We start from the raw sequence: 26666 nt of genomic DNA, 5'->3' as shown, positions 1-26666 counted from the left end.
ACAGCCCAGGCACTGGTGAAGTATTGGTTTGCTTATTATGGATGTTCAGCCCACCTACATTCAGATCAGGGGAGGAGCATCGAGGCTAGTGTCATTCATGAGCTCTGTTCTCTGTACGGAATCTCCAAAAGCAGAACAACTCCCTACCATCCCCAGGGGAACGGAATCTGTGAGAGGTTCAATAGGACCATGCACGAGATGCTGAGTGCTTTGCCTAACAACAACAAGAGAAGATGGAAAGAACATCTGCCTGAGCTGGTAATGGCCTACAACAGCCACATCCACAGCTCGACTGGCTACCCACCATTTTACCAGATGTTCGCCGCAGATCCAAGGTTGCCGCTTGACTTCCAGATGGAGGATGAGCCTGGCGGCGAAGGTGCATCAACGCTGGATGAGTGGGTGCTCTCACATCACGACAGACTGAAGCTGGCATGTGAGCTAGCCCTTGACAAGGCGAACAAGGAAGCTGCGTCAAGAAAATGCACATACTGTATGACATAAAATCCAGAGAGGCTCTCATTCCCCTTGAGGACAGGGTTCTACTGAGGAACCACAAGCCAAGATGCCGTAACAAGATTCAGGACTACTGGGAACCCATCCCGTATCTTATGCTTAAACAGAATAGTCCAGACCTACCAGTGTTCACAGTCCTGCAGGAGAGAGGTGGCAAGGAGCGATTTGTGCACAAGGACCCTGTCCATTCCCAGTCCCCAGAAAGTGTGTTTCCAACACTGGAGAGGTGTCAAACACAAGTGCCTCTGAAGAGGAGTTGGATCCATCTGGACAGCACCAGCCTTGGTGATGGAAGAGCCAGACCTCGAAGAAGGTCATGATCAGGAGGACCCCGTCTTTGTTCCTCTGCAGACCGAGAATGAAAAATTGGAAGTGCAGACCGACGACAGAAGTAGCTCCAAGCTGCTCTGATCAAATCAAATTGTATTGGTCACATACACATATTTAGCAGATGTTATTGCGGGTGTCTCGAAATGCTTGTGTTTCTAGCTCCAACAGTGCAGTAGTATCTAAAAATTCACAACAATACACACAATACACAAAAATCTAAAAGTAATATTAGGACGAGCAATGTCAGAGTGGCATAGACTAAAATGCAATGGAATAGAATACAGTATATAGATATGAGATGAGTAAAGCAAAAATATTTAAACATTATTAAAGTGACTAGTGTTTCATTATTAAAGTGGCCAGTGATTCCAAGTCTAGGGCAACAGCCTCTAAGGTGCAAGGTTGCGTAACCGGGTGGTAGCCGGCTAGTGATGGCTATTTAACAGTCTGATGGCCTTGAGATAGAAGCTGTTTTTCAGTCTCTCGGTCCCAGCTTTGATGCACCTGTACTGACCTCGCCTTCTGGATGATAGCGGGGTGAACAGGCCATGGCTCGGGTGGTTGTTGTCCTTGATGATCTTGATGATAGGAGCAACAAGGGTAGACCTCCAGTGAAGTTTCAAGATGAATACATCTGAGTTAAAGATGCTATGCCGAAGGGACCGGCATATGAAAAGCGGGGGGAAATTTAAGGGATTGTTGATTTGTTAAGATCATTGCCTCTTCGCTGACCCAGTCAATCAGTAAACAGAACTAAGACATTCTAAGGAAGGTCCAATAAACCTCCTTGTTATTCAGAAGTGGTGGGACTAACAATCACGTTCTGCGCGATGCGGGAGAGATGTAAAGGAATGCTGAATAGAGTGCCATGATAAGAAGCCTACAAAGACACAAAACTAACTTTAAAAAACAGTTCGAAATAATACGACTTACCTGAAATCAGTGGAGTCTACTGGAGAATGGAAGAGAGACTTTATGTGTAATATTATTCGCATTCTTCAGTGCTACAAGTGGAGCGAGAGACCACCAATGTTTTGCTGGGCCACAGAAGATTGGCTAGCTTGCTAACGGCGCTGGGACCGGAGAGTCTTCAGCTACAGAGAGGCGAATTAGCAGCAGCACGGGATTGGGACCAGCAAAGTTGAGGATCTGGACACTGAATAGCGCAGGAAGTTGCAGCTTGAGGAAAGCGGACATTGAACTACAGCAAAGGGAAGTAAAAACTGTCACTATTAGACTTAGACTTAACGTCATTCATAGAATGGGATAGTAGCAGTGTGAATGAACAGTGATGGTGTGAAGTTGGCAACAATAACAATTAGCCACAGTAGCAGACAGTGCCGCTTACGCATATACAGCTATTCTGGAAACTCATAAGCTGGAGCATATTGCTAGCTCTGACTATAGAAGCAGATTACTAACTCATTCTAGCTGAAGATCACTAGTTTGAATATAACGGATATGAGAGAACCAGACTTGTGATTTCACAGTGACTCTAACATGCTGACCACGCGTTACGTTTTCGAGCGTTGCAAAATAATCATTGCATCCAAACTGCTCGCGTGCGTCAACGAGCGTCTGTGTAGCCAGGTGCTAAAATAGAACTTGGTTCTATTTGTGACGCATGACGCGCTGCAAATCCCGCCTTTCCCATCTCTTCTTTGGTTTTTAGGAGCCTATACCCACGTGGGTGACTGAAAGATGAACTGAGGTCCACATTCCAGTCCAGTTGGTGGTGGTAAGGCACCTTAAAGTTGGTTGCCAACTGCCAAATGAAGTCCAAAGAAGAAGAAGAAGACTGAAGGAGGAGAGATTATTAGAAACAAACTCGGTTTACCCTTTTATCTGTGGATTAATTGTCGGAGTAGAGGACCTTGTGCATTTTAGGTAAAATAATAACCCAATGTTTCTATCCCAGAACAAATTAGCTAGCAAGAGCAAGCTAGCTAGCTAAATTGCCATGAATGTTTAATGCTTTTCAACCTGTCCCCAAATTAATATAGTTGGTTCAGAGTTCGTTTTGATATTTCAACCTGCGTGTCCTGATCGCGTCTAGTGTGGATGGACAAAATCAACATGCGCGCGATGTCTATTCAGCATGTAAGAGAAAGAACATTGTTCTCTCATGGGAGAAAGGAGTTCCATGAAGGGAGCTGAAAGGATATTGTCATTGTAGACAGTTTAGTGCTTGAGTCGCTGGTTTATTTATTTAAACAGGACTGAGTTTTTGTTTTGGTGTGTTGACTATTAAGACTCTCGACTCTATAACACTACTCCTAGTGGATGAACATTGTTTATGTGAAACATTCTATAATTCTAAAGGAAGAATAGAAGAGACTGATACACTTCATGTGAATGGGTGGAATTAAACCAAATAATTCTAAACGTTTATCTGGACTCACTGTGTGGATTGATTAATAGAGGCCATACTATTGCACTCTTACATATGCTACGGTTTTATATTCGGTTATGTTATGTAAAATGCAAATTAATCATTATGTGATCTTGCAAGACATTGATTCAGCTTTGATCTAACTAAACAAGCACCATTGTGAGAAGTGATAATCTTCTATTTATAATAATAATAATAATAAGTGATGAGTATGACTATTAGGCGTAGGCAACAGATCTCGAAAATATGTCATTTTAAGCGATTGGAGCAACCTTCGTGGGGCTGAAAAGACAGCGCCAGAATCACGCAATGATGTTAAAGAAGTTAAACCAACTTGTGTTGCTGAAGGATAGCTGAAGGATAGCTCTGCGCATTCGGGCAGTTCAGGAACACGCAACAATAATTTGCAGTAGGCCTATGGCTACGTAGTATAGTTATTTGTAGGCTATAGCCTAATGTAAATACAAATACATATAGCTTTGAACTGTTTGCAAGGAGAGCTTTATTGCGAGTAGATATGTAATTGTATTGTGTAGCTTACACGCTGTATTATGAATACACTTTGATTTGATTAGCTTGAACACATGGTTACAATATACCTTATTACAGAATAAAAGAAAACAGGTACCCTATCAATTCGTAGAATTTATTTCCATTGATTAAACATGCTATCAAATCATTTGGCCAAGTAGTGAACATAAATCATTACTAGGTAGAATTACAAGAAATGTGTTTTCTAACAGCCATAAAGCAAGCTTTTGGTGTGGTGTATTCATGCATCTCAATAAACTATAACCTGCATTGTTACCTCCAACTTGGTCCAATTCACATTTCCAATTGCCGACCCTGACATACCAAGCTAGAACACGGGCCCTGCATCTCAATAGTCAATGTAGGCTATAGCCCAAGCAAATCAAATCAAATCAAATTTGTCACATACACGTCTTTAGCAAATGTTATAGCAGGTGTAGCGAAATGCTTGTGCTTCTAGCTCCGACAGTGCAGTAATATCTAACAAGTAATATCTAACAATTTCACAACATATACAGTGGGGAGAACAAGTATTTGGTACACTGACGATTTTGCAGGGTTTCCTACTTACAAAGCATGTAGTGGTCTGTAATTTTTATCATAGGTACACTTCAACTGTGAGAGACGGAATCTAAAACAAAAATCAAGAAAATCACATTGTGTGATTTTTAAATAATTAATTTGCATTTTGTTGCATGACATAAGTATTTGATCACCTACCAACCAGTAAGAATTCCGGCTCTCACAGACCTGTTCGTTTTTCTTTAAGAAGCCCTCCTGTTCTCCACTCATTACCTGTGTTAACTGCACCTGTTTGAACTCGTTACCTGTATAAAAGACACCTGTCCACACACTCAATCAAACAGACTCCAACCTCTCCACAATGGCCAAGACCAGAGAGCTGTGTAAGGACATCAGGGATAAAATTGTAGACCTGCACAAGGCTGGGATGGGCTAAAGGACAATAGGCAAGCAGCTTGGTGAGAAGGCAACAACTGTTGGCACAATTATTAGAACATGGAAGAAGTTCAAGATGACGGTCAATCACCCTCGGTCTGGAACTCCATGCAAGATCTCACCTTGTGGGGCATCAATGATCATGAGGAAGGTGAGGTATCAGCCCAGAACTACACGGCAGGACCTGGTCAATGACCTGAAGAGAGCTGGGACCACAGTCTCAAAGAAAATCATTAGTAACACACTACGCCGTCATGGATTAAAATCCTGCAGCGCACGCAAGGTCCCCCTGCTCAAGCCAGCGCATGTCCAGGCCCGTCTGAAGTTTGCCAATGACCATCTGGATGATCCAGAGGAGGAATGGGAGAAGGTCATGTGGTCTGATGAGACAAAGATTTGGCTTTTTGGTCTAAACTCCACTCGCCGTGTTTGGAGGAAGAAGAAGGATGAGTACAACCCCAAGAACACCATCCCAACCGTGAAGCATGGAGGTGGAAACATCATTCTTTGGGGATGCTTTTCTGCAAAGGGGACAGGACGACTGCACCGTATTGAGGGGAGGATGGATGGGGCCATGTATCGCGAGATCTTGGCCAACAACCTCCTTCCCTCAGTAAGAGCATTGAAGATGGGTCGTGGCTGGGTCTTCCAGCATGACAACGACCCGCTCCGTAAGAAGCATCTCAAGGTCCTGGAGTGGCCTAGCCAGTCTCCAGACCTGAACCCAATAGAACATCTTTGGAGGGAGCTGAAAGTCCGTATTGCCCAGCGACAGCCCCGAAACCTGAAGGATCTGGAGAAGGTCTGTATGGAGGAGTGGACCAAAATCCCTGCTGCAGTGTGTGCAAACCTGGTCAAGAACTACAGGAAACGTATGATCTCTGTAATTGCAAACAAAGGTTTCTGTACCAAATATTAAGTTCTGCTTTTCTGATGTATCAAATACTTATGTTATGCAATAAAATGCAAATTAATTACTTAAAAATCATACAATGTGATTTTCTGGATTTTTGTTTTAGATTCCGTCTCTCACAGTTGAAGTGTACCTATGATAAAAATTACAGACCTCTACATGCTTTGTAAGTAGGAAAACCAGCAAAATCGGCAGTGTATCAAATACTTGTTCTCCCCACTGTACCTAATACACACAAAACTAGTAAGGAATGGAATTTAAGAAAATATACATATATGGACAAGCAATGACAAAGTGGCATGGACTAAGATACAGTAGAATATTATAGAAGATAATGCAGTATATACATATGAGATGAGTAGTGCAAGATATGTAAACATTATTAAAGTGACTGTAAACATTATTAAAGTGACTAGTGTTCCATTTCTTAAAGTGGCCAGTGATTTCAATAGGCAGCAGCACCCTCTAATGTGCTAGTGATGGCTATTTAACAGTCTGATGGCCTTGATATAGAAGCTGTTTTTCATTCTCTCGGTCCCAGCTTTGATGCACCTGTACTGACCTCGCCTTTTGGATGACAGCGGGGTGAACAGGCAGTGGCTCAGGTGGTTGATGCCAGAGCCCTCACCTCCTCCTGTAGGCGGTCTCGTCATTGTTGGTAATCAAGCCTACTACTGTTGTGTCGTCTGCAAACTTGATGATTGAATTGGAGGCGTGCTTGGCCACGCAGTCATGGATGAACAGGGAGTACAGGAGTGGGCTGAGCACGCACCCTTGTGGGGCCCCAGTGTTGAGGATCAGCGAAGTGGAGATGTTGTTTCCTACCTTCACCACCTTGGGGCGGCCCGTCAGGTAGTCCAGGACCCAGTTGCACTGGGCGGGGTTCAGACCCAGGGCCTTGAGCTTGATGATGAGCTTGGAGGGTACTATGGTGTTGAATGCTGAGCTATAGTCAATGAACAGCATTCTTACATAGGTATTCCTCTTGTCCAGATGGGATAGCGCAGTGTGCAGTGTGATGGTGATTGCATCGTCTGTGGATCTATTGGGGGCGGTAAGCAAATTGAAATGGGTCTAGGGTGACAGGTAAGGTAGAGGTCATATGATCCTTGACTAGTCTCTCAAAGCACTTCATGATGACAGAGGTGAGTGCTACAGGGCGATAGTCATTTAGTTCAGTTACCTTTGCTTTCTTGGGTACAGGAACAATGGTGTCCATCTTGAAGCATGTGGTAACAGCAGACTAGGAAAGGGAGAGAATGAATATGTCCATAAACACACCAGCCAGCTGGTCTGCGCATGCTCTGAGGACGCGGCTAGGGAGGCCGTCTCGGCCGGCAGCCTTGCAGGGGTTAACATGCTTAAATGTCTTAATCACGTCGGCCACGGAGAAGGAGAGGCCACAGTCCTTGGTAGTGGGCCTCGTCAGTGGCACTGTGTGATCCTCAAAGCGGGCGAAGAAGGTGTTTTGCTTGTCTGGAAGCGAGACGTCGGTGTCGGCGACGTGGCTGGTTTTCCTTTTGTAGTCCGTGATTGTCTGTAGAACCTGCCACATACGTCTCGTGTCTGAGCCGTTGAATTGTGACTCCACTTTGTCTCTATACTGATGTTCTGCCAGTTTAATTGCCTTGCAGAGTGGGTAGCTACACTTTTTGTATTCTGCCATATTTCCAGTCACCTTGCCATGGTTGAATGTGGTTGTTTGCGCTTTCAGATTGGCGCGAATGCTGCCATCTATCCACGGTTTCTGGTTAGGGTAGGTTTTAATAGTCACAGTGGGCACAACATCACCTATACACTTCCTGATAAACTCAGTCACCATTTCCGATTCCGATTGGTCAGACCAGCGTTGAATAGTCCTTAGCACAGGTATTTCCTGTTTGAGTTTCTGCCTATAGGAAGGGAGGAGCAAAATGGAGTCATGGTCAGATTTGCCGAAAGGAGGGCGGGGGAGGGCCTTATAACCATAAGCAGGGCTCTCTTTCATGTTGACGAAACGGTCTATTACTCATACAGTACACGCTTTTATTTTTTGTTGTCCTAAGCTACCTGGCTAAAATGCCTGCTTGCTAGCCTAACTTCCTTTCATGTGCAACGTTAGCTAATTAACATTAGCCTTCTACATCTAGCTACATATTGAACATATTGAACTTCCATTAGTTTATGTGTTTTTTTCAATTTTTCTTGGTCAATTTTTTGGGGAAGCCTGGCTTCTCTTGGCATCCATGAATACAAGCCACATTTTTTTTCATGGGACCTTTAAATGGGTGTTATAGTAAAGACCTTAGGCAGCTTGCAAGTTTCAAGTTTGGGGAAGCTTACAATTTATCCTACCATTCCTACCGATCTGCGTGACAGTTATGTGTATTTTTAAATGCGCATTTTTGTATGTAACAGTTTCATTTCAATAATAAAGTTTTGGTTTCTCAAAATCATTGTCACGTGTTTAATCATAAAATTCTGAGGTAAAATGAGAAAAATCTCAAAGTTAAAATTCAACTAAGGTGAGAGCAGCAGCCTCTGCCATATGGACACATTGATACACAGTGGTCCATTGTCGGTTAAATAAATGAGTGCATAGAACTCAGAGCACTAGGCCTATGACTTCCATCATCAACTAAGTAAAATACATACAGTGCATTCAGAATGTATTCAGACCCCTTGACTTTTTCCACATGTTGTTACGTTACAGCCTTATTCTAAAATTGATTAAATAAAACATTTTCCTAATCAATCTACACACAATACCCCACAATGACAAAGCGAAAACAGGTTTTTTTAAAACAGAAATACCTTATTTACATAAGTATTCAGACCCTTTGCTATGAGACTCAAAATTGAGCTCAGGTGCATCCTGTGTCCATTGATCATCCTTGAGATGTTTCTACAACTTGATTGGAGTAAATTCAGTTGATTGGGCATGATTTGGAAAGGCACACACCTGTCTATATAAGGTCCCACAGTTGACAGTGCATGTCAGAGCAAAAACCAAGCCATGAGGTCGAAGGAATTGTCCGTAGAGCTCTGAGAAAGGATTGTGTCGAGGCACAGATCTGGAGAAGGCTACCAACATTTCTACAGCATTGAAGGTCCCCAAGAACACAGTGGCCTCAATCATTCTTAAATGGAAGAAACTTAGAACCACCAAGACTCTTCCTAGAGCTGGCCGCCCGGCCAAACTGAGCAATCGGGGGAGAAGGGCCTTGGTAAGGGAGGTGACCAAGAAACTGATGGTCACTCTGACAGAGCTCCAGAGTTCCTCTGTGGAGATGGGAGAACCTTCCAGAAGGACAACCATCTCTGCAGTACTCCACCAATCAGGCCTTTTTGGTACAGTGGCCAGACAGAAGCCACTCCTCAGTAAAAGGCACATGACAGCCCACTTGGAGTTTGCCAAAAGGCACCCAAAGACTCTCAGACCATGAGAAACAAGATTCTCTGGTCTGATGAAACCAAGATTGAACTCTTTGGCCTGAATGCCAAGCGTCACGTTTGGAGGAAACCTGGCACCATCCCTATGGTGAAGCATGGTGGTGGCAGCATCATGCTGTGGGGATGTTTTTCAGCGGCAGGGACTGGGAGACTAGTCAGGATCGAGGGAAAGATGAACGGAGCAAAGTACAGAGAGATCCTTTATGAAAACCTGCTCCAGAGCGCTCAGGACCTCAGACTGGGGCGAAGGTTCACCTTCCAACAGGACAACGACCTTAAGCACACAGCCAAGACAATGCAGGAGTGGCTTCGGGACAACTCTCTGAATGTCCTTGAGTGGCCCAGCCAGAGCCCGGACTTGAACCCGATCTAACATCTCTGGAGAGATCTGAAAATAGTTGTGCAGCGACTCTCCCCATTCAACGTGACATAGCTTGAGAGGATCTGCAGAGAAGAATGGGAGAAACTCCCAAATACAGGTGTGCCAAGCTTGTAGCATCATACCAAAGAAGACTCACGGCTGTAATCGCTGCCAAAGGTGCTTCAACAAAGTACTGAGTAAAGGGTATGAATACTTATGTAAATGTAATACGTCCGTTTTTTTGTTTGTTGCAAAAATGTCTAAAACCCTGTTTTTGCTTTGTCATTATGGGTTATTGTGTGTGGATTGATGACGGAAAAAACTAAATGAGTACTTTTTTAATGCACTGTCGGCCAAAAGCTGTTGGTGGAGCTCAGCTTATTAGTGGTAGATGTGGTGAGTTAAGACAATCAGAAATCAGACTTTGCCAAATGGGCACTTTCCTACATTTTCCTACAGGTAAATGACTAATTAATACATGCATTAAGAGAAATTAATGTAACTAAATGACGTGGGATTAACGGTACATTTACTAGACCTACTGGTGACATATGTAATGGGGACCTGATTAAAAAACGAAACAATCAAATGGCAAACAATTCACAGAATGAAACAATGAATGTGCAATAATTAGCGGGAGACAGCTAAGTGCATTCTGGAGAGCTGAGTGCATGCATTCTGGAGAGAGACACAAACCAAATCTTCACCACACACCCCTCCCCTTCTTCTTGTCGCAACATTTTAAATTCTACTCAAGACACATTATTTTCACACATATTTTAGATGCCGCAACTCAATCAGCTAGACATTTTGCAACACGTGCTGCCCAAATTGCGGGATTCCCAAATAGGCATAGACATACACACTTGTGATTTGAAACAATCAACAGCAAAAAAATTTAAAGAAGCTAATGATCCTCTGTGGCTAAGTCATGCTCTCTGGTGAAGTATTTTGAATGTTTTTATTTAGACAGGAGTAATTATATAATTTGGGCAAAACATCAATTTACTTTAGAGGAAGCCAGCATCCTAACAGTGCACTGTGTACCTGCCAACTTTCCTTTCCAATTAACAAGAGGCTGAAACCAGGGATCTGTATTTAATGACAAGATACTAATGTCTCCGCCCTAACAATGGGAGTCATTGTCCCAAAGGCGGGAAGGCAGGTGACAAGCTTAGGTCTGCATATTATGCCCATACAAACGCATTGGGCTTATTCTGGACAGATTTTGGCGAGAGTGAGCCCTCTCGCTTCGCCTCTTCCTCTCTGCTGAAACTCTCTCACCGGAGAAAACATCAGAGTGAGTGAAACAGCGCTCCTCTGTCTTACTATATGTAGCCCATGTACCTGATGCTGTACTTTTGGTCCAGACATCATAAGATACATGGTCTACACATATTGAGAAAGAGGGGCGCTGTTTCGCTCGCTCGGATGCTTTATCTGAGATTGATGCGTCTTTCTGTCGGCGAGCGTCTCGGTCAAATAAATGATCAATATTTAAATATTTTACTAGGACAGGCAAGACAGTACGGTAGGATGGGCCAAGCCCCCTAGGCCCGCCCATAACGCTGGCCCTGCTTCTTGGGCTTTGTGGTGGCCAGTCTGGTTTGGGTGTCCTCGGCAGAATGGTGTTACCATAACCAAGTGGTCACATATCGTTCTGGGTTCCAGTGCGCAAGAGTAGAGAGGGGGTCCGTGGAGTTTTATGAACAAAAAGGCATTTTTCCATTTTCTGATTGGCCAAAGTGGTCAAGCATTCGACAGGCCTCAACAGTGCACACACGTAGCCTATATAGTTCATCATTCTCACCACCGCAGGAGAGAAGTGTCACGAACGTCGAAGGATGAGGACCAAGGCGCAGCGTGATGAGCGAACATACTTTACTTTATTAAGTATCACACGATAAACAAAACAATAAACGATAACGTGACGTCCTAGGTCTAAACACAACCAACACGGAACAAGATCCCACAACTACTGTGGGAAAACAGCCTGTCTAAATGTGGTTCCCAATCAGAGACAACCAGCAACAGCTGACACTCGTTGCCTCTGATTGAGAACCACTCTGGCCAACATAGAAATAGAACAACTAGATAATTAACATAGAACACAAAACACATAGAATCTACACACCCTGGCTCAACATATAGAGTCCCCAGAACCAGGGTTTGACAGTACCCCCCCCCCCAAAGGCGCGGACTGCGACCGCGCCTAAACATAAACCAAACAGGGGAGGGCTGGGTGGGCATTCCTCCTCGGAGGCGGTTCCGGCTCCGGGCTTGACCACCACCCTCCAACAATCCCCCCGTAGCGCCCCTGGTCCGGTCTGGCCCCGCTGGCTGGAGCTGGACTGGACATCGTAGGAGCGGATTGCTTAGGCTCCGGTGTGGAGCAGCTGACCGGTACCTGACCAGGCACGGGTTGTGCCGGACTGACGACGCGCACCCCTGGCTTGGTGCGTGGAGCAGCAACGGGCCGGACCGGGCTGACGACGCGCACCCCTGGCTTGGTGCGTGGAGCAGGAACGGGCCGGACCGGGCTGACGATGCGCACCCCTGGCTTGGTGCATGGAGCAGCAACGGGCCGGACCGGGCTGACGATGCGCACCCCTGGCTTGGTGCGTGGAGCAGGAACGGGCCGTACCGGGCTGACGATGCGCACCCCTGGCTTGGTGCGTGGAGCAGGAATGGGCCGTACCGGGCTGACGACTCGCACCCCTGGCTTAGTGCGAGTGGCAGGAACAGGCCGGGCCGGGCTGGCGACGCGCACCGTAGGCTTGGTGAGGGGAGCAGGAACAGGCCGGGCCGGGCTGGCGACGCGCACCATTAGCTTGGTGCGGGGAGCAGGAACAGGCTGGGCCGGGCTGGCGACGCGCACCGTAGGCTTGGTGCGAGGGGCAGGAACAGGCCTGGCCGGGCTGGCGACGCGCACCATTAGCTTGGTGCGGGGAGCAGGAACAGGCCGGGCCGGGCTGGCGACGCGCACCGTAGGCTTGGTGCGAGGGGCAGGAACAGGCCGGGCCGGGCTGGCGACGCGCACCATTAGCTTGGTGCGGAGAGCAGGAACAGGCCGGGCCGGGCTGGCGACGCGCACCGTAGGCTTGGTGCGAGGAGCAGGAACAGGCCGGGCCGGGCTGGCGACGCACACCATTATCTTGGTGCGGGGAGCAGGAACAGGCCGGGCCGGGCTGGCGACGCGCACCGTAGGCTTGGTGCGAGGGGCAGGAACAGGCCGGGCCGGGCTGGCGACGCGCACCATTAGCTTGGTGCGGGGAGCAGGAACAGGCCGGGCCGGGCTGGCGACCCGCACCGTAGGCTTGGTGCGAGGAGCAGGAACAGGCCGGGCCGGGCTGGCGACGCGCACCGTAGGCTTGGTGCGAGGGGCAGGAATAGGCCGGGCCGGGCTGGCGACGCGCACCATCAACTTAGTGCGGGGAGCAGGAACGGGCCGGACCGGACTGGTGACACACACCACTTGCTTGGTGTGAGGAGCGGGACTGGGTTTCTTCATAACCCTCCGCTCCCTCAGCTGCCTACACAGTTCCTCTCGTCGTTCCTGCTCCCTCTGGACCAATAGCCCCCTTAACCTGGTGGCCTCCTCACCTAACCTCCCAATACGCCCTGTAGCTGCCTCCTGCTGCCCCGTCGCCCATGCCGTGTGCCCCCCCTAAAAATATTTTGGGGTTGCCTCTCGTCCGTCCGCCGACAACACTGTTGACGCCGTTGCTCCTCTCCTGCCTGGGTCTCCCCCTTCATAGCCTTCCGGTACCGGACGGCCTCCTCCTCCGTAATCTGCCCCCAACCGAGGAGGACATCCACTAGAGTTACCTCCTGCGTGTGTTCCTGGACACGCTGCTTGGTCCTGGTATGGTGGGATCTTCTGTCACGAACGTTGAAGGATGAGGACCAAGGCGCAGCGTGATGAGCGAACATACTTTACTTTATTAAGTATCACACGATAAACAAAACAATAAACGATAACGTGACGTCCTAGGTCTAAACACAACCAACACGGAACAAGATTCCACAACTACTGTGGGAAAACAGCCTGTCTAAATGTGGTTCCCTATCAGAGACAACCAGCAACAGCTGACACTCGTTGCCTCTGATTGAGAACCACTCTGGCCAACATAGAAATAGAACAACTAGATAATTAACATAGAACACAAAACACATAGAATCTACACACCCTGGCTCAACATATACAGTCCCCAGAACCAGGGTGTGACAAGAAGGCATGGAAGAAACCACCACTTACGTCCCTCTAGGCTGCTCTAAATACTTATTTGGTTTGTCATTCTATCGTTTTTCATGGAATTTTAATAGAATTTCTTTAGAATTTATCTGAATGAATTTTCCAGAAATAGTTTTACCAGCTCCATGTATTCTCAAATTGAAAAAAGTAAGGGAGCGTTGCTCCTCTGCGCTCCGGCAGCACTACACCCCTGTTTCTGAGCCATCCATTCGTAGTGTTTCTGCTGCAAGAGTATGCCTCTCTTCTTCATATGTTGGTCAGTGACCGTTTGAAGAAGCCCAGTAAAAAAATTGAGAAGCTAGCGTTCCGTGTCTCCATATTTAGACTTTTTAACATGTTAAAATTACTGTTGTCAGAGTCAATCCGTTTTTTTTATTGCATTGTCTGAAAGTGTTCAAAATACACTGAAAACATCAAAAATACATAAACTATACGGCTAAAAACAACAATGCGATGTCAGAACTAGTTGACTTTGAGGTTAAAGAAAGTGTGTTGATTAATTTACCTGATTTTGCTAACTGTTACTTTGGACAAAATCAAAACTGCAATATTCTTGTAATGCTTTTTGAATAAAAATCTGAAATTACAGCTAAATTTGAGCAGGGCCAACCAGGCAGGATATAACCCCACCCACTTTGCCAAAACACAGCCCCACACCACTAGAGGGATATCAACAGACCACCAACTTACTACCCTGAGACAAGGCTGAATATAGCCCACGAAGATCTCCTCCACCGCACGAGCCCAAGGGGGCGCAAGACCGGACAGGAAGATCACATCAGTGACTCAACCCACTCAAGTCGAGTATAACGCAAAAAAGCCTGGCACGACGTGACGCACCCCTCCTAAGGTCAGCATGGAAGAGCACTAGTAAGCCAGTGACTCAACCCCCGTAATAGGATCAGAGGCAGAGAATCCCAGTGGAGAGAGGGGAGCCGGCCAGGCAGAGACAGCAAGGGCGGTTCATCATTCCAGTGCCTTGCCGTTCACCTTCGCACCCTTGGGCCAGACTACACTCAATCATAGGACCTACTGAAGAGATTAGTCTACAAAGGTTGAGACGGAGTCTGCGTCTCTCACATGGATAGGCAGACCATTCCATAAAAATGGAGCTCTCCGATGTTTGCTAAAAATTCTAGGGACAATAAGGAGGCCTGCGTCTTGTGACCATAGCGTACGTGTAGGTATGTACGGCAGGACAAATCGGAGAGATAGGTAGGAGCAAGTCCATTTAATGCTTTTTAGGTTAGCAGAAAAACCTTGAAATCAGCCCTAGCCTTAACAGGAAGCCAGTGGCTAGCACTGGAGTAACATGATCACATTTTTTGGTTCTAGTCAAGATTCTAGCAGCTGTCTCTAGCACTAACTGAAGTTTATTTAGTGCTTTATCCGGGTAGCCGGAGTGTAGAGCATTGCAGTATTCTAATCTAGAAGTGACAAAAGCATGGATTAGCTTTTCTGCATCATTTCTGGACAAAAAGTTTCTGATTATGCAATGTTACAAAGATGGAAATAAGCTGCCCTGGAAATATTATTGATATGTTCGTCAAAAGAGAGATCAGGGTCCAGAGTAACGCCGAGGTCCTTCACAGTTTTATTTGAGACGACTGTACAACCATCAAGGTTAATTTTCAGATCAAACAGCAGATCTCTTTGTTTCTTGGGACCTAGAACTAGCATCTCTGTTTTGTCTGAGTTTAAAAGTAAAACATTTGCCGCCATACACTTCCTTATGTCTGAAACACAGGCTTCCAGGGTAGGCAATTTTGGGGCTTCACCATGTTTCATCGAAATGTACAGCTGTGTGTCATCCGCATAGCAGTGAAAGTTGACATTGTGTTTCCAAATGACATCACCAAGAGGTAGAATATATAGAGAAAATGGAACCTTGAGGAACACCAAAACATACAATTGATTTGTCAGAGGACAAACTATCCACAGAGACGAACTGATATCTTTCCGACAGATAAGATCTAAACCAGGCAAGAACTTGTCCGTGTAGACCAATTAAGGTTTCCAATCTCTCCAAAATAATGTGGTGATCAATGGTGTCAAAAGCAGCATTAAGGTCTAGGAGCACGAGGACATATGCAGAGCCTTGGTCTGACACCATTAAAAGGTCACGAGTGCAGTGTCAGTACTATGATGGTGTCTAAAACCAGACTGAAGCATTTCGTATACATTATTTGCCTTCAGGAAGGCAGTGAGTTACTGCACAACAGCTTTTTCGACATTTTTTGAGGGGAAAGGGAGAGTCTGTACAGAACTGCCAGGACCTAGGATCAATGGAGACACTCAAGTTTTTTAATCGTATATCTCTTGACACATTCATGAAAATAGTAATGGCCTCTAAACCTTCCAGCTGCATACTGGACCCTATTCCAACTAAACTACTGAAAGAGCTACTTCCTGTGCTTGGCCCTCCTATGTTGAACATAATAAACAGCTCCCTATCCTCCGGATGTGTGCCAAACTCACTAAAAGTGGCAGTAATAAAGCCTCTCTTGAAAAAGCCCAACATTGACCCGGAAAATGTAAAAAACTATCGGGCGACTGAGCTTTGGAGAAATACGCAGATTCAAAGAGGAGTCCGTAATTTGCTTTCTAATGATCATGATCTTTTCGTCAAAGAAGTTCATGAATTCATCACTGCTAAAGTGAAAGCCATCCTCTCTTGGGGAATGCTGCTTTTTAGTTAACTTTGCGACAGTATCAAAAATAAATTTGGGATTTTTCTTATTCTCCTCAATTCGGTTGGAAAAGTATGCTGATCAAGCAGCAGTGAGGGCACTTCGATCTTTCCAAGCTAGTCAGAAGTTTGGTGGAGCTCCATTTCCATTCCAATTTTCTGGAAGCTTGCTTCAGGGCTCAGGTATGTTCTGTATACCAGAAGCTAATTTCTTGAGACAAATTTTGTTTTGTTTTTAGGGGTGCAACTGCATCTAAGGTATTACGCAAGGTTACATTTAAATCCTCAGTTAGGTGGTTAACTGATTGTTGTACTCCGACGTCTGGAAGGGTATCTAGGAATTTTTGGGTTGTTAGAATTTATAGCGTAGCTTTTGATAATCTTTGGTTGGGGTCTGAGCAGATTATTTGTTGAGATTGCAAACGTAATAAAATGGTGGTCCGATAGTCCAGGATTATGAGGAAAAACATTTAGATGCACAATATTTATTCCACGGGACAAAAGTAGATCCAGGGTATGACTGTGGCGATGCGTAGGTCCGGAGACATGTTGGGCAAAACCCACTGAGTCGTTGATGGCTCTGAAAGCCTTTTGAAGTGGGTCTGCAGACTTTTCCATGTGAATATTGAAGTCACCAAGAATTTGAACATTATCTGCCATGACTACAAGGTCCGATAGGAATTCAGGGAACTCAGTGAGGAACGCTGTATACGGCCCAGGAGGCCTGTAAACAGTAGCTATAAAAAGTGATTGAGTAGGCTGCATAGATTTCATGACTAGAAGCTGTAAATTGAAATGTGCTGTTGTAAATGTTAGCAACAGTTCCGACTTTGTGGGATGCGGGGGGGGGATATGGTCACAAGTGTAACCAGGAGGAGAGGCGAGTTGAAGGCGAGTCTTGAAATGAGTGACGGAAAAGCTGCGATAATGGAGAGCGATACAAAAAAACTAAAAGGGACAGTCACTCGGATGGAAATGGACGTTAAGGAACTTAAAAAGGAGAACAACTTTCTGAGAGAAAATCTAGTACGTATGGGTATCCAGGAAAAAGAGGGAGAGATTACAGAAAAAAATTGTGAAGGACTTCTTTCTTACAGCGCTTCAAATTCCACTCGAGGCTGTCGACAAAATCCAACTTGAACGTGTACACCGTTCCGGACAAAGAGGACAGAGATATGAGTGTCCAATCGTTGCCAAATTTGCTTTTTTTAAGGATAAAGTAATGGTTAAAAGGTAAAAGACTTGCTGGCACGAAAATAGACATGAATGATCAGTTCCCAGCGAGATTGCAGAACGGCGCAAAGTTCTGTACCCAATCTTCAAGGAAAATAGATTAAAAGGGAAGCGTGTTGCTCTTGTCTATATTGACACCCAAATGTTCCGCGACACAAAGACTACTCCATGGCTATTCTGAAAGTTCTAATAGAGGAGTCGAATAATAGAACACCCAATATTAGCCATGGTAGGGATTGCAATAATAAAGCACATTTATAGTAGGTATAGTATTTTATAAAGGGATAAGACGGTATTACAAGAAAAGATAACAAGCAAAATAATACATCTTATAATATGCCATTTAGCAGATGCTTTTTTCCAAAGCGACTTACAGTCATGCGTGCATACATTTTTGTGTATGGGTGGTCCCGGGGATCGAACCCACTACCTTGGCGTTACAAGCGCCGTGCTCTACCAGCTGAGCTACAGAGGATCTTCAAATACAACTAAATTGGAACACAAGTACTCAATCAACATAGTGGAGATAAAAACATAACAAACAGAAGACATAGAAGGCACAGTATGTGGGTATGTGTGGATGAATTATGATGGAAGGTGTGCGTTTTTGTGTTTGAATAAGTGTGGCATTAAGTGGGTGAGAAAGGAAATGGTTGCATATCCCAGAAATAACGTGTGTCTGTGAGCAGGGGTTGTGAGAGAGAGCTTTCAATTTTGTGCAGATGAGGGATATACATTTTAAAATATAGTGTACATCTAATATTTTTTTTTATTGTCCTATCATGATGGAACGATCCCCAACCCTATATCCTAGACACCCACCTGAGCGACCCATACACCAAAGAGAAGTCCCCATCTGTTTTATGGACCTGCTGTGAGTTGCCTATATGCAGCCAAAACAGAAAAATAAATGCGGTCAGAGACCTACTTGAGCAGCACCGCCCCCTCAAGATTCTGAGCCTGCCTGGCAGGGTTGGTCCTACAAAGCCAGAGCCCCCTGATGGTAGAGCATAATACAAAAGGAAATTCTCAAAGCTGCTAATGAGAACCTTGACGACCTTGTACCTAGCCGGTTGGGATTCCAGGGGGGTACCCCCACCCAGGTAGTGGCAGTGCTGGCAACACTGGCTGCAGTAATCCATGGGGAGGGGGTTACACTCGGATAATCAGAGAGGGGTCTGTTTTCGATGGATGGGTCCTGGCCCTAGGGATCCGGAGGGACGGGGGTGGTATGCCAATCACTGGGATGACGGCCCAACTTGGGATGGGTAGGGGCTTTAGCGGGGGAATTAGTGGAGAACAATTGGAGGGTTACTTAGTAGCAATGCAAATATCATGGTACAGCTATATGGACACTCAATCACTATGGTATTTTTATTGGTACATTTACAAACATATATAATGATAAATAGATTTGAAACTTGTATCTCGTTATGGTATATGTATAGCCAGTTATAATTGTAATGGCTTAGCAGATAATAACAAAAGAAGAACAATATTTACATGGCTCAAAGAGTGATAATAATATCTGGGTCAATATCACCATAAGGTGCCTTTGAGACTTCCCCATTTCCCCCCCAAAAAGCTGAGATTTTCCATTGAACTTCATATTCATTGTATTAAGTATATGTTATGCTGTTAGAAATGCATATTGGTCAAGCTCCCACACTTTTTATAAATTAACTGCAAGCAGACAATTTACATGCAAACAGCAAAATATGTCCACCTTGTCATGGACAATTTCAAAGCAGAATAAATACATTGTAATTACATAGTGATTATAAAACGTACATTTTCAGAAAACTATTTAGTCACTTTCTCAACAATATATTTTAGTTTATGGGAAAAGTATTCGGATAATAATGAAATTATGGCAAACTATTTGTTTCTCTATAAAATCTGCGAGAGTTGCACTTTCTTTTCTAAATAAAATCTAACAAAAAAGATATCTGGTCAAACTTTCAAACAATACTATTTGGCCCTCATTTGTTTATAAAGGAATCACACAAAAGATTTTGCTAACTTGTGAAAATAATTTGTTTATTTTCATAGAACATGAAAATAACAGGGTGGACAGTGACATGACAGGGTGGACCCTGGGCATGACAGGGTGGACACGTTGTGAAATGTCATTGAATGGCCTCATAAATGCAAGGAACAATGCAAGAAAATGATGTAAAAAATGCCTTTTCCCACGTAGGGGGAAATTACAAGTTGAACAGACTGTTTTTGATCCACTCTACCTGCATGCAGCCACTGAATAAAGATGCCCAAAATGAGACATTAATGTGGCCTTCTAGCGTTAAACTCTGTACATCATTCTGCACAGTGAAAGTCAAACATTCAACTGTAGAACAATAAGAAAAATGTTTTTTTAAGTGGAGAACAGTTGATTTGAAAAAACAGAATATTACAGAAAGATCACTTGGACGCATCTCCAAACAGTCTCTCCCTTTCTGCAGAGACATGGCTCAGTTCTGCAGTTGCTGTTCCACATACTTCCATGCAGACACTTCAATCTGTACAGAGCGCTTGTTCAGAGCCTGTGGTTCTGGTATTAGGCAAAGTACCTGCCAGTCATGGTACCAACAGATGTCGTCCCGAAGACTTGGCCATTTGAACTTGTTTATGCCATGGCGTTGCATACACTTAACTTTCACACTGTGCCCTTCTGCATCCATGATGATACCTGGGTATGCTTCATTGTCATAATTAACGACGCACCACTCTCCAATGTGCTTTACCTCAATCATTTCTGGTCTCCTAGGATTATCTGGTGTCTTTCCACATGCTGGGGACTTGTCAGATGAAACAGGAACATTAGCTAGAGTGACCTCTTGAAGGTTAAAGCAGGGGCAGTCCAAAACACCTTCCTCCCTTTTACACAGACATGAAATGTCTCTGTATTTCATTTGGCCGGGTGTCAGACTGATAGCTTGGTGGATTCTCATAGTGCCTTTTATGGCAGCTATTGCAGGTACCTCAGGCTTTGATTCAATATCCCTCTCTGGGATGAAGAACAGCTCGACAGATGTGTCCAGGCTTTTCAGCTTGTTATACAAGCTCTGGGCATCAGGAATGTCTCCTCCATGGGCTACAATCCGGTCTGCTGACCTCTTGAGGGCCCCACCCACACCGTCTGGTGCCCCCTCCCCATGATTAGCCTCAAAGAAATTCCACGTTATTTCTTTGAAGCCATACTTGTAGGGTTCCGTTGAGAGGTAGAATAAATTTCCCTTTTGTCGATACTGCGTTGCAGGCCCATCGCTGAAAAATGAAGTGTGCTGACTTGAGGGTGTCGTTCTCTCACTACCTTCAGAACTGGATCAAGGTGGGCCCAGATGGCCACAGGGTTGTGTCTTCTGGAGGGTGATATGGAGCAGAAGGTGTGTGGCGCTTGTTCACCAGTGGTGTAGAGCACTCCAGTGTGCAGACTGGCCTGCTTGTGTGAGCCTCCAAAATGCACAGATTGTATTTCTTCGCTGTACTTACATGAGTAATTTTCGCTAAAATCTATATGCAAGAGGGACTCATTGTGCTTCAGACTCCTCCTGAGCTCCCTGTAGGCATCAAACTGCCATTTAATGTTGAAGACATGGCTCCTAAAATGGAAAAGCCTCTCCTGGAAATCTGTGTTAAGCTCATGCTCTGTTGTTGTTATCTCCCTTTTCACTGTTATTGTTGACACCTTCTCATCCTTCTTGATCTTCTCTGTCATCCACTGAGATAAACGAATGTTCTCTTCCCCAGGAGTTTTCAGCATCGGGTGACAAGTTAGGAGGCATTCACTGCACTCACCATAAGCACAGACCTTGGCTTTCGGGTCACACATGGTTGCTTCAGACATTTCCTCAATATTTCTTGAGGACAGTAACCCTTGGCTCTGCAAGGCATTGGCAATGAATTGCAAGTTCTCATGTTTTTTGCAGAGACATGTGTCACGGTCAGAGGAAGAAGGGGTTACCACCCAAAAGGGTCTGAGACGGCAAAAGGAGGTGTATGACATTTGGCCAATGTGCTCAGAGAGAAACCTCCTATGCAAGTTCTTCATTGTATCAGTAAGCAACCTCTTTTGCATTTTTTTCTTCAGCCATGTGACTGTTTGTTTGCGGCCAGTTGTCATTCGACTAACATCATCTCGAAGAAAAAATGATGTAACGTTCTTCCTAATCTCATTTCGACTGAAGCACCTCCTCCCACGGTAGGTCAGATCCACAGGATACTTTGCTCTCTTCTTAGAGTAGCCATGCTTTTGGAGCTTATACTTCTTAAGAATGTTTCCACTGACCACTTTTGCTATCAGCTGCTTCTCTCGGTTTGTTTTTGCATGTTCATATTTTCTTCTAATATCTTCAATCAGGGATGTATGGAAAAGAAGAGCTCTTTTGATGGGTGAATTCACTTTTTGATGTGCCAACAAAGCATTGACTTTTGTACGTGGTGATTTGGACGCACTTTCTTTCTTGGCCCGATAGTACCTCTTCTTATATTTCTCAGTTTTACTTTTCTCTTTTGTGAGCTGTGCCTCTAATATTTCGATCTGTTTTTTCAGTTTTCTCTTCGAACTCCTTCGAATGCTTTCCCCTTGACGCTGTTGCCTGAAACACAAAATATTTGTAAGGATTTTTTTTAGCAAGTTAGTTATCAATATGTCATTTTATGGGGACATAAACAGTTGATAATTGTCCTTCAAATAAATCTAAACTTTCTAATAAGTCTCATCAGCTAAACTTCCAATGATCTAACCTGGTGGGCCCTGGCTCATGCTGATTTTCAGGAGTTTCAGCAGGGGAGTTGGGTGGTGTCTCTGACTGTAGCAAAGCACTGGCCCTGTTTCTGGCTCTGGCTTGACTTTTTCCATTTCTTTCTTTTTGCCCTCTTCTCTCTCTCACTGAGCTCATTGACACCCTTCTTCTTTCCAGTCTCTCTGTCTTTTTTCCATTTGACCCTTTCTTTCTCAAGGTACTTTCTTCTTCTGTCTGGGTCAGCATCACGACGTTCCCGATATCTCCTTGCTATCTCAGCTCCTTTTGATCTCATTCCTTGAAAAAGACGATTCAAAATGTTCCCTTACACACTTTAATAGGCAGTCCCGGTAAACTAGGCTTACATTATCAAACTAGGTTTGCTGATACCGATATCGCCAAAAAAATTGTCCATATTGTCCATTCTTACTATGTATAGCATGTACTGTTATAAAATGTGTGTAATAGCTGTTGTAATATGTGTAACATTATCAGTATGTGGCCTAAACTATGCACATGTCCTTCCTGTCATGAACCATGTCCACCCTGTCATGGAAGGCTTGCTGACAGGGTGGACAATGACAGGGTGGACATTTTTGGCTAATGTTAGAATTTAATGAGCACATGGTGGACCTTCACTTAGCAACATACTACAGTTAGCAAGCTGACTGTGTACTGTTTTACAAATATATTTCAAAGTTCTGATAGGTTTTTCTATCAATTGATATTTCACTATGACAGAGTGGACATGTTAAGCTTGACAACATCCAACTACACACATAATATGATGAAAATTATGAAACATAAGTGTAAATACTTACTCTGCAACTAGACACTGCTTCAGCCTTCATTGAAGAAAGACAAAATGCTCGTAGTGATGTCACTGAAAACATCAGTGGGTTTCTTAAAGGGGCAGTTACCCCATAATGACAGGGTGGACAGCAATTTCAGGGACACATGCAAAATGTTCAATATGATTATGAAAATACAATATACATGATCAAAATTACTTGTTTTATCAAATAACTTATTGTGGACAGTAAAACCATGTAATATTTTTTTGGATTTAGTATAATTTAACCACTTATTACACACACTGTAGTTAGCAAAGCAGTGTGTGGGACATGCCAAAATCACGTACATCCAATGAAAAAAATTTAATAAAATGAAGGAAACACTTTTTTAGAGACTTATCATTCTACTGATATGTGTGCAAATGTTTGGCCACTTATAATAAGACCTCAGACTTTCATTATTCTGCTACATTTTCATGATGACTGAGTGAGTCTGATGAGGACACCAAAGGCACCTCATAGTGATATTGACTCATCTATTGTTTACAGGAAACTCATTCTACAATTCTAGATGAAGTTGCGTGGTAAAAGGAATGGGGGGGGGGGGGGGGGGGGAATATACTTCTCCCATGGGCAAAGAAACTCAAAAGGGGTGATGATATGAATTAACAGTAATTTCCATCCGAATGTGCAAATTGTCCAAACAGATACGCAAGGTAGATGGATTATTTTAAATATGTTATTGGACCATAAACAGATATGGCTCATTAACCTTTACGGACCAAATATTGATGATCCACACTTCTTTGACAATATACAGTGGGGGAAAAAAGTATTTAGTCAGCCACCAATTGTGCAAGTTCTCCCACTTAAAAAGATGAGAGAGGCATGTAATTTTCATCATAGGTACACGTCAACTATGACAGACAAATTGAGAAAGAAAAATCCAGAAAATCACATTGTAGGATTTTTAATGAATTTATTTGCAAATTATGGTGGAAAATAAGTATTTGGTCAGCTACAAACAAGCAAGATTTCTGGCTCTCACAGACCTGTAACTTCTTCTTTAAGAGGCTCCTCTGTCCTCCACTTGTTACCTGTATTAATGGCACCTGTTTGAACTTGTTATCAGTATAAAAGACACCTGTCCACAACCTCGAACAGTCACACTCCAAACTCCACTATGGCCAAGACCAAAGAGCTGTCAAAGGACACCAGAAACAAAATTGTAGACCTGCACCAGGCTGGGAAGACTGAATCTGCAATAGGTAAGCAGCTTGGTTTGAAGAAATCAACTGTGGGAGCAATTATTAGGAAATGGAAGACATACAAGACCACTGATAATCTCCCTCGATCTGGGGCTCCACGCAAGATCTCACCCCGTGGGGTCAAAATGATCACAAGAACGGTGAGCAAAAATCCCAGAACCACACGGGGGGACCTAGTGAATGACCTGCAGAGAGCTGGGACCAAAGTAACAAAGCCTACCATCAGTAACACACTACGCCGCCAGGGACTCAAATCCTGCAGTACAAGACGTGTCCCCCTGCTTAAGCCAGTACATGTCCAGGCCCGTCTGAAGTTTGCTAGAGTGCATTTGGAGGATTGGGAGAATGTCATATGGTCAGATGAAACCAAAATATAACTTTTTGGTAAAAACTAAACTCGTCGTGTTTGGAGGACAAAGAATCCTGAGTTGCATCCAAAGAACACCATACCTACTGTGAAGCATGGGGGTGGAAACATCATGCTTTGGGGCTGTTTTTCTGCAAAGGGACCAGGACGACTGATCCGTGTAAAGGAAATAATGAATGGGGCCATGTATCGTGAGATTTTGAGTGAAAACCTCCTTCCATCAGCAAGGGCATTGAAGATGAAACATGGCTGGGTCTTTCAGCATGACAATGATCCCAAACACACCGCCCGGGCAACGAAGGAGTGGCTTCGTAAGAAGCATTTCAAGGTCCTGGAGTGGCCTAGTGTCACACCCTGGCTCTGGGACTCATTATGTTGAGCAGGGTGTGTTCATTTCTATGTGTGTATTTCTATGTTGGTGTTCATTCTAGTTTGTTGTATTCTATGTTTGCCTGAGTGACTCCCAATCAGAGGCAACGAGTGTCAGCTGTTGGCTGGTTGTCTACAATGTGATTTTCTGGATTTTTTTTCTCCATTTTGTCTGTCATAGTTGACGTGTACCTATGATGAAAATTACAGGCCTCTCTCATCTTTTAAGTGGGAGAACTTGCACAATTGGTGGCTGACTAAATACTTTTTTTCCCCACTGTATATAATACATTATCAACCTGCAAGCAATTCAAGTCTCTATTATTATGGTGGGAGATTATAATACCGTTTTAAATAGCTCAATGGACCGTAAAGGAAATCACACTACAAACATTCACCCTCAAGCTCTTAAGGAAATTGTGAATGTCATGGATACATTAGAACTAGTAGATATATGGAGGCTTAAATATCCTGATCTTGTGAGATATACATGGCGGAGACTCAGTCAAGCTAGTCGTCGTGACTTCTTTCTTATGTCATTCTCATTGGCACCAAAAGTTTAAAAAGTGTTGATAGGGGACAGAATGCTGTCGGACCATCATATAATTGGCATATACATTACTCTTACTGAATTTCCACGTGGGCGAGGATATTGGAAATTTAATCAAAGCCTATTGGATGATAACTTGTTTTTAACTAGGACAGAGGAATTTATAACTGATTTTTTCTGACATAACATAGGTACAGCAAATCCCCTTATTGTATGGGACACCTTTAAATGTACCTTTAGAGGCCATGCAATTCAGTACTCATCTCGAAAACAAAAGCAATTTAGGTCAAGAGTCCATACTAACAAAGGAAATAAAAGGTCTAACAGATCCGATAGAGAGCAATAAAAACTGTAACATAGAGGCTCAGAATAAATTAGAGGAAAAACAAAAATAAATGGAGAAACTTATTCAAGAAAGATCAAGTGTAATATATCATCAAAATAAAGCAAAGGGGGTGGACTATGGGGAAAAATGCACCAAATTCTTTTTTAATCTTCAACATAGGAATGCTACCAAAAATAATTGACTGAAACTGGTTACAAATGACGGAGTCTCCCATGATTCACCAAATGATATTTTGAAGGAGGAAACAAAGTACTTTAAGCATATGTTTTCATTTCAGTCGCTTCCATCTTCTAATGAATACTCGGACAGAGTGGTAAGATCCAATCGCAGAATTGCGATGTTTTATTAAAGTACAGACAAGGGAATTGCTTAATCGTGGTCGGGCGAGCTGTGGTCAAAACCGGGCAAGGCAGAGACAGGCAGAGGTACCAAGGGAGCGGGCGTAGTCGTAGTCGAGGGCACGGGCACAGGATCAGAGTACGGTAATCACTGGGAGAAACAAGCAGAGGATTAAGCAATTCGGGGAGTCAAACAACGAAGCACAGGTCTGATACACTGGTAATCAAAATAACAAACACACTCTCTCTCTCTCTCTCTCTCTCTCTCTCTCTCTCTCTC

At 44.1% G+C, this 26666-nt stretch overlaps 1 protein-coding gene across 1 annotated transcript in view; it reads right to left on the bottom strand.

Moving 5' to 3' along the window:
• Positions 1-1902: 1902 nt before the first annotated feature.
• The window catches only part of LOC311148096 (uncharacterized protein), a gene marked incomplete at its 3' end in the record, with an annotated part of 67419 nt that continues 42655 nt past the window's right edge, over positions 1903-26666 (bottom strand). The window contains 1 exon segment of the mRNA XM_084185007.1: positions 1903-2047. Within this exon segment, the coding sequence (XP_084041133.1) occupies positions 1903-2047 (145 nt within the window).

Source organism: Coregonus lavaretus (genome assembly GCF_964263955.1).
Source record: "Coregonus lavaretus genome assembly, chromosome: 20".
NCBI lineage: Eukaryota > Metazoa > Chordata > Actinopteri > Salmoniformes > Salmonidae > Coregonus > Coregonus lavaretus.
This window is presented reverse-complemented; position numbering and strand designations above follow the sequence as displayed.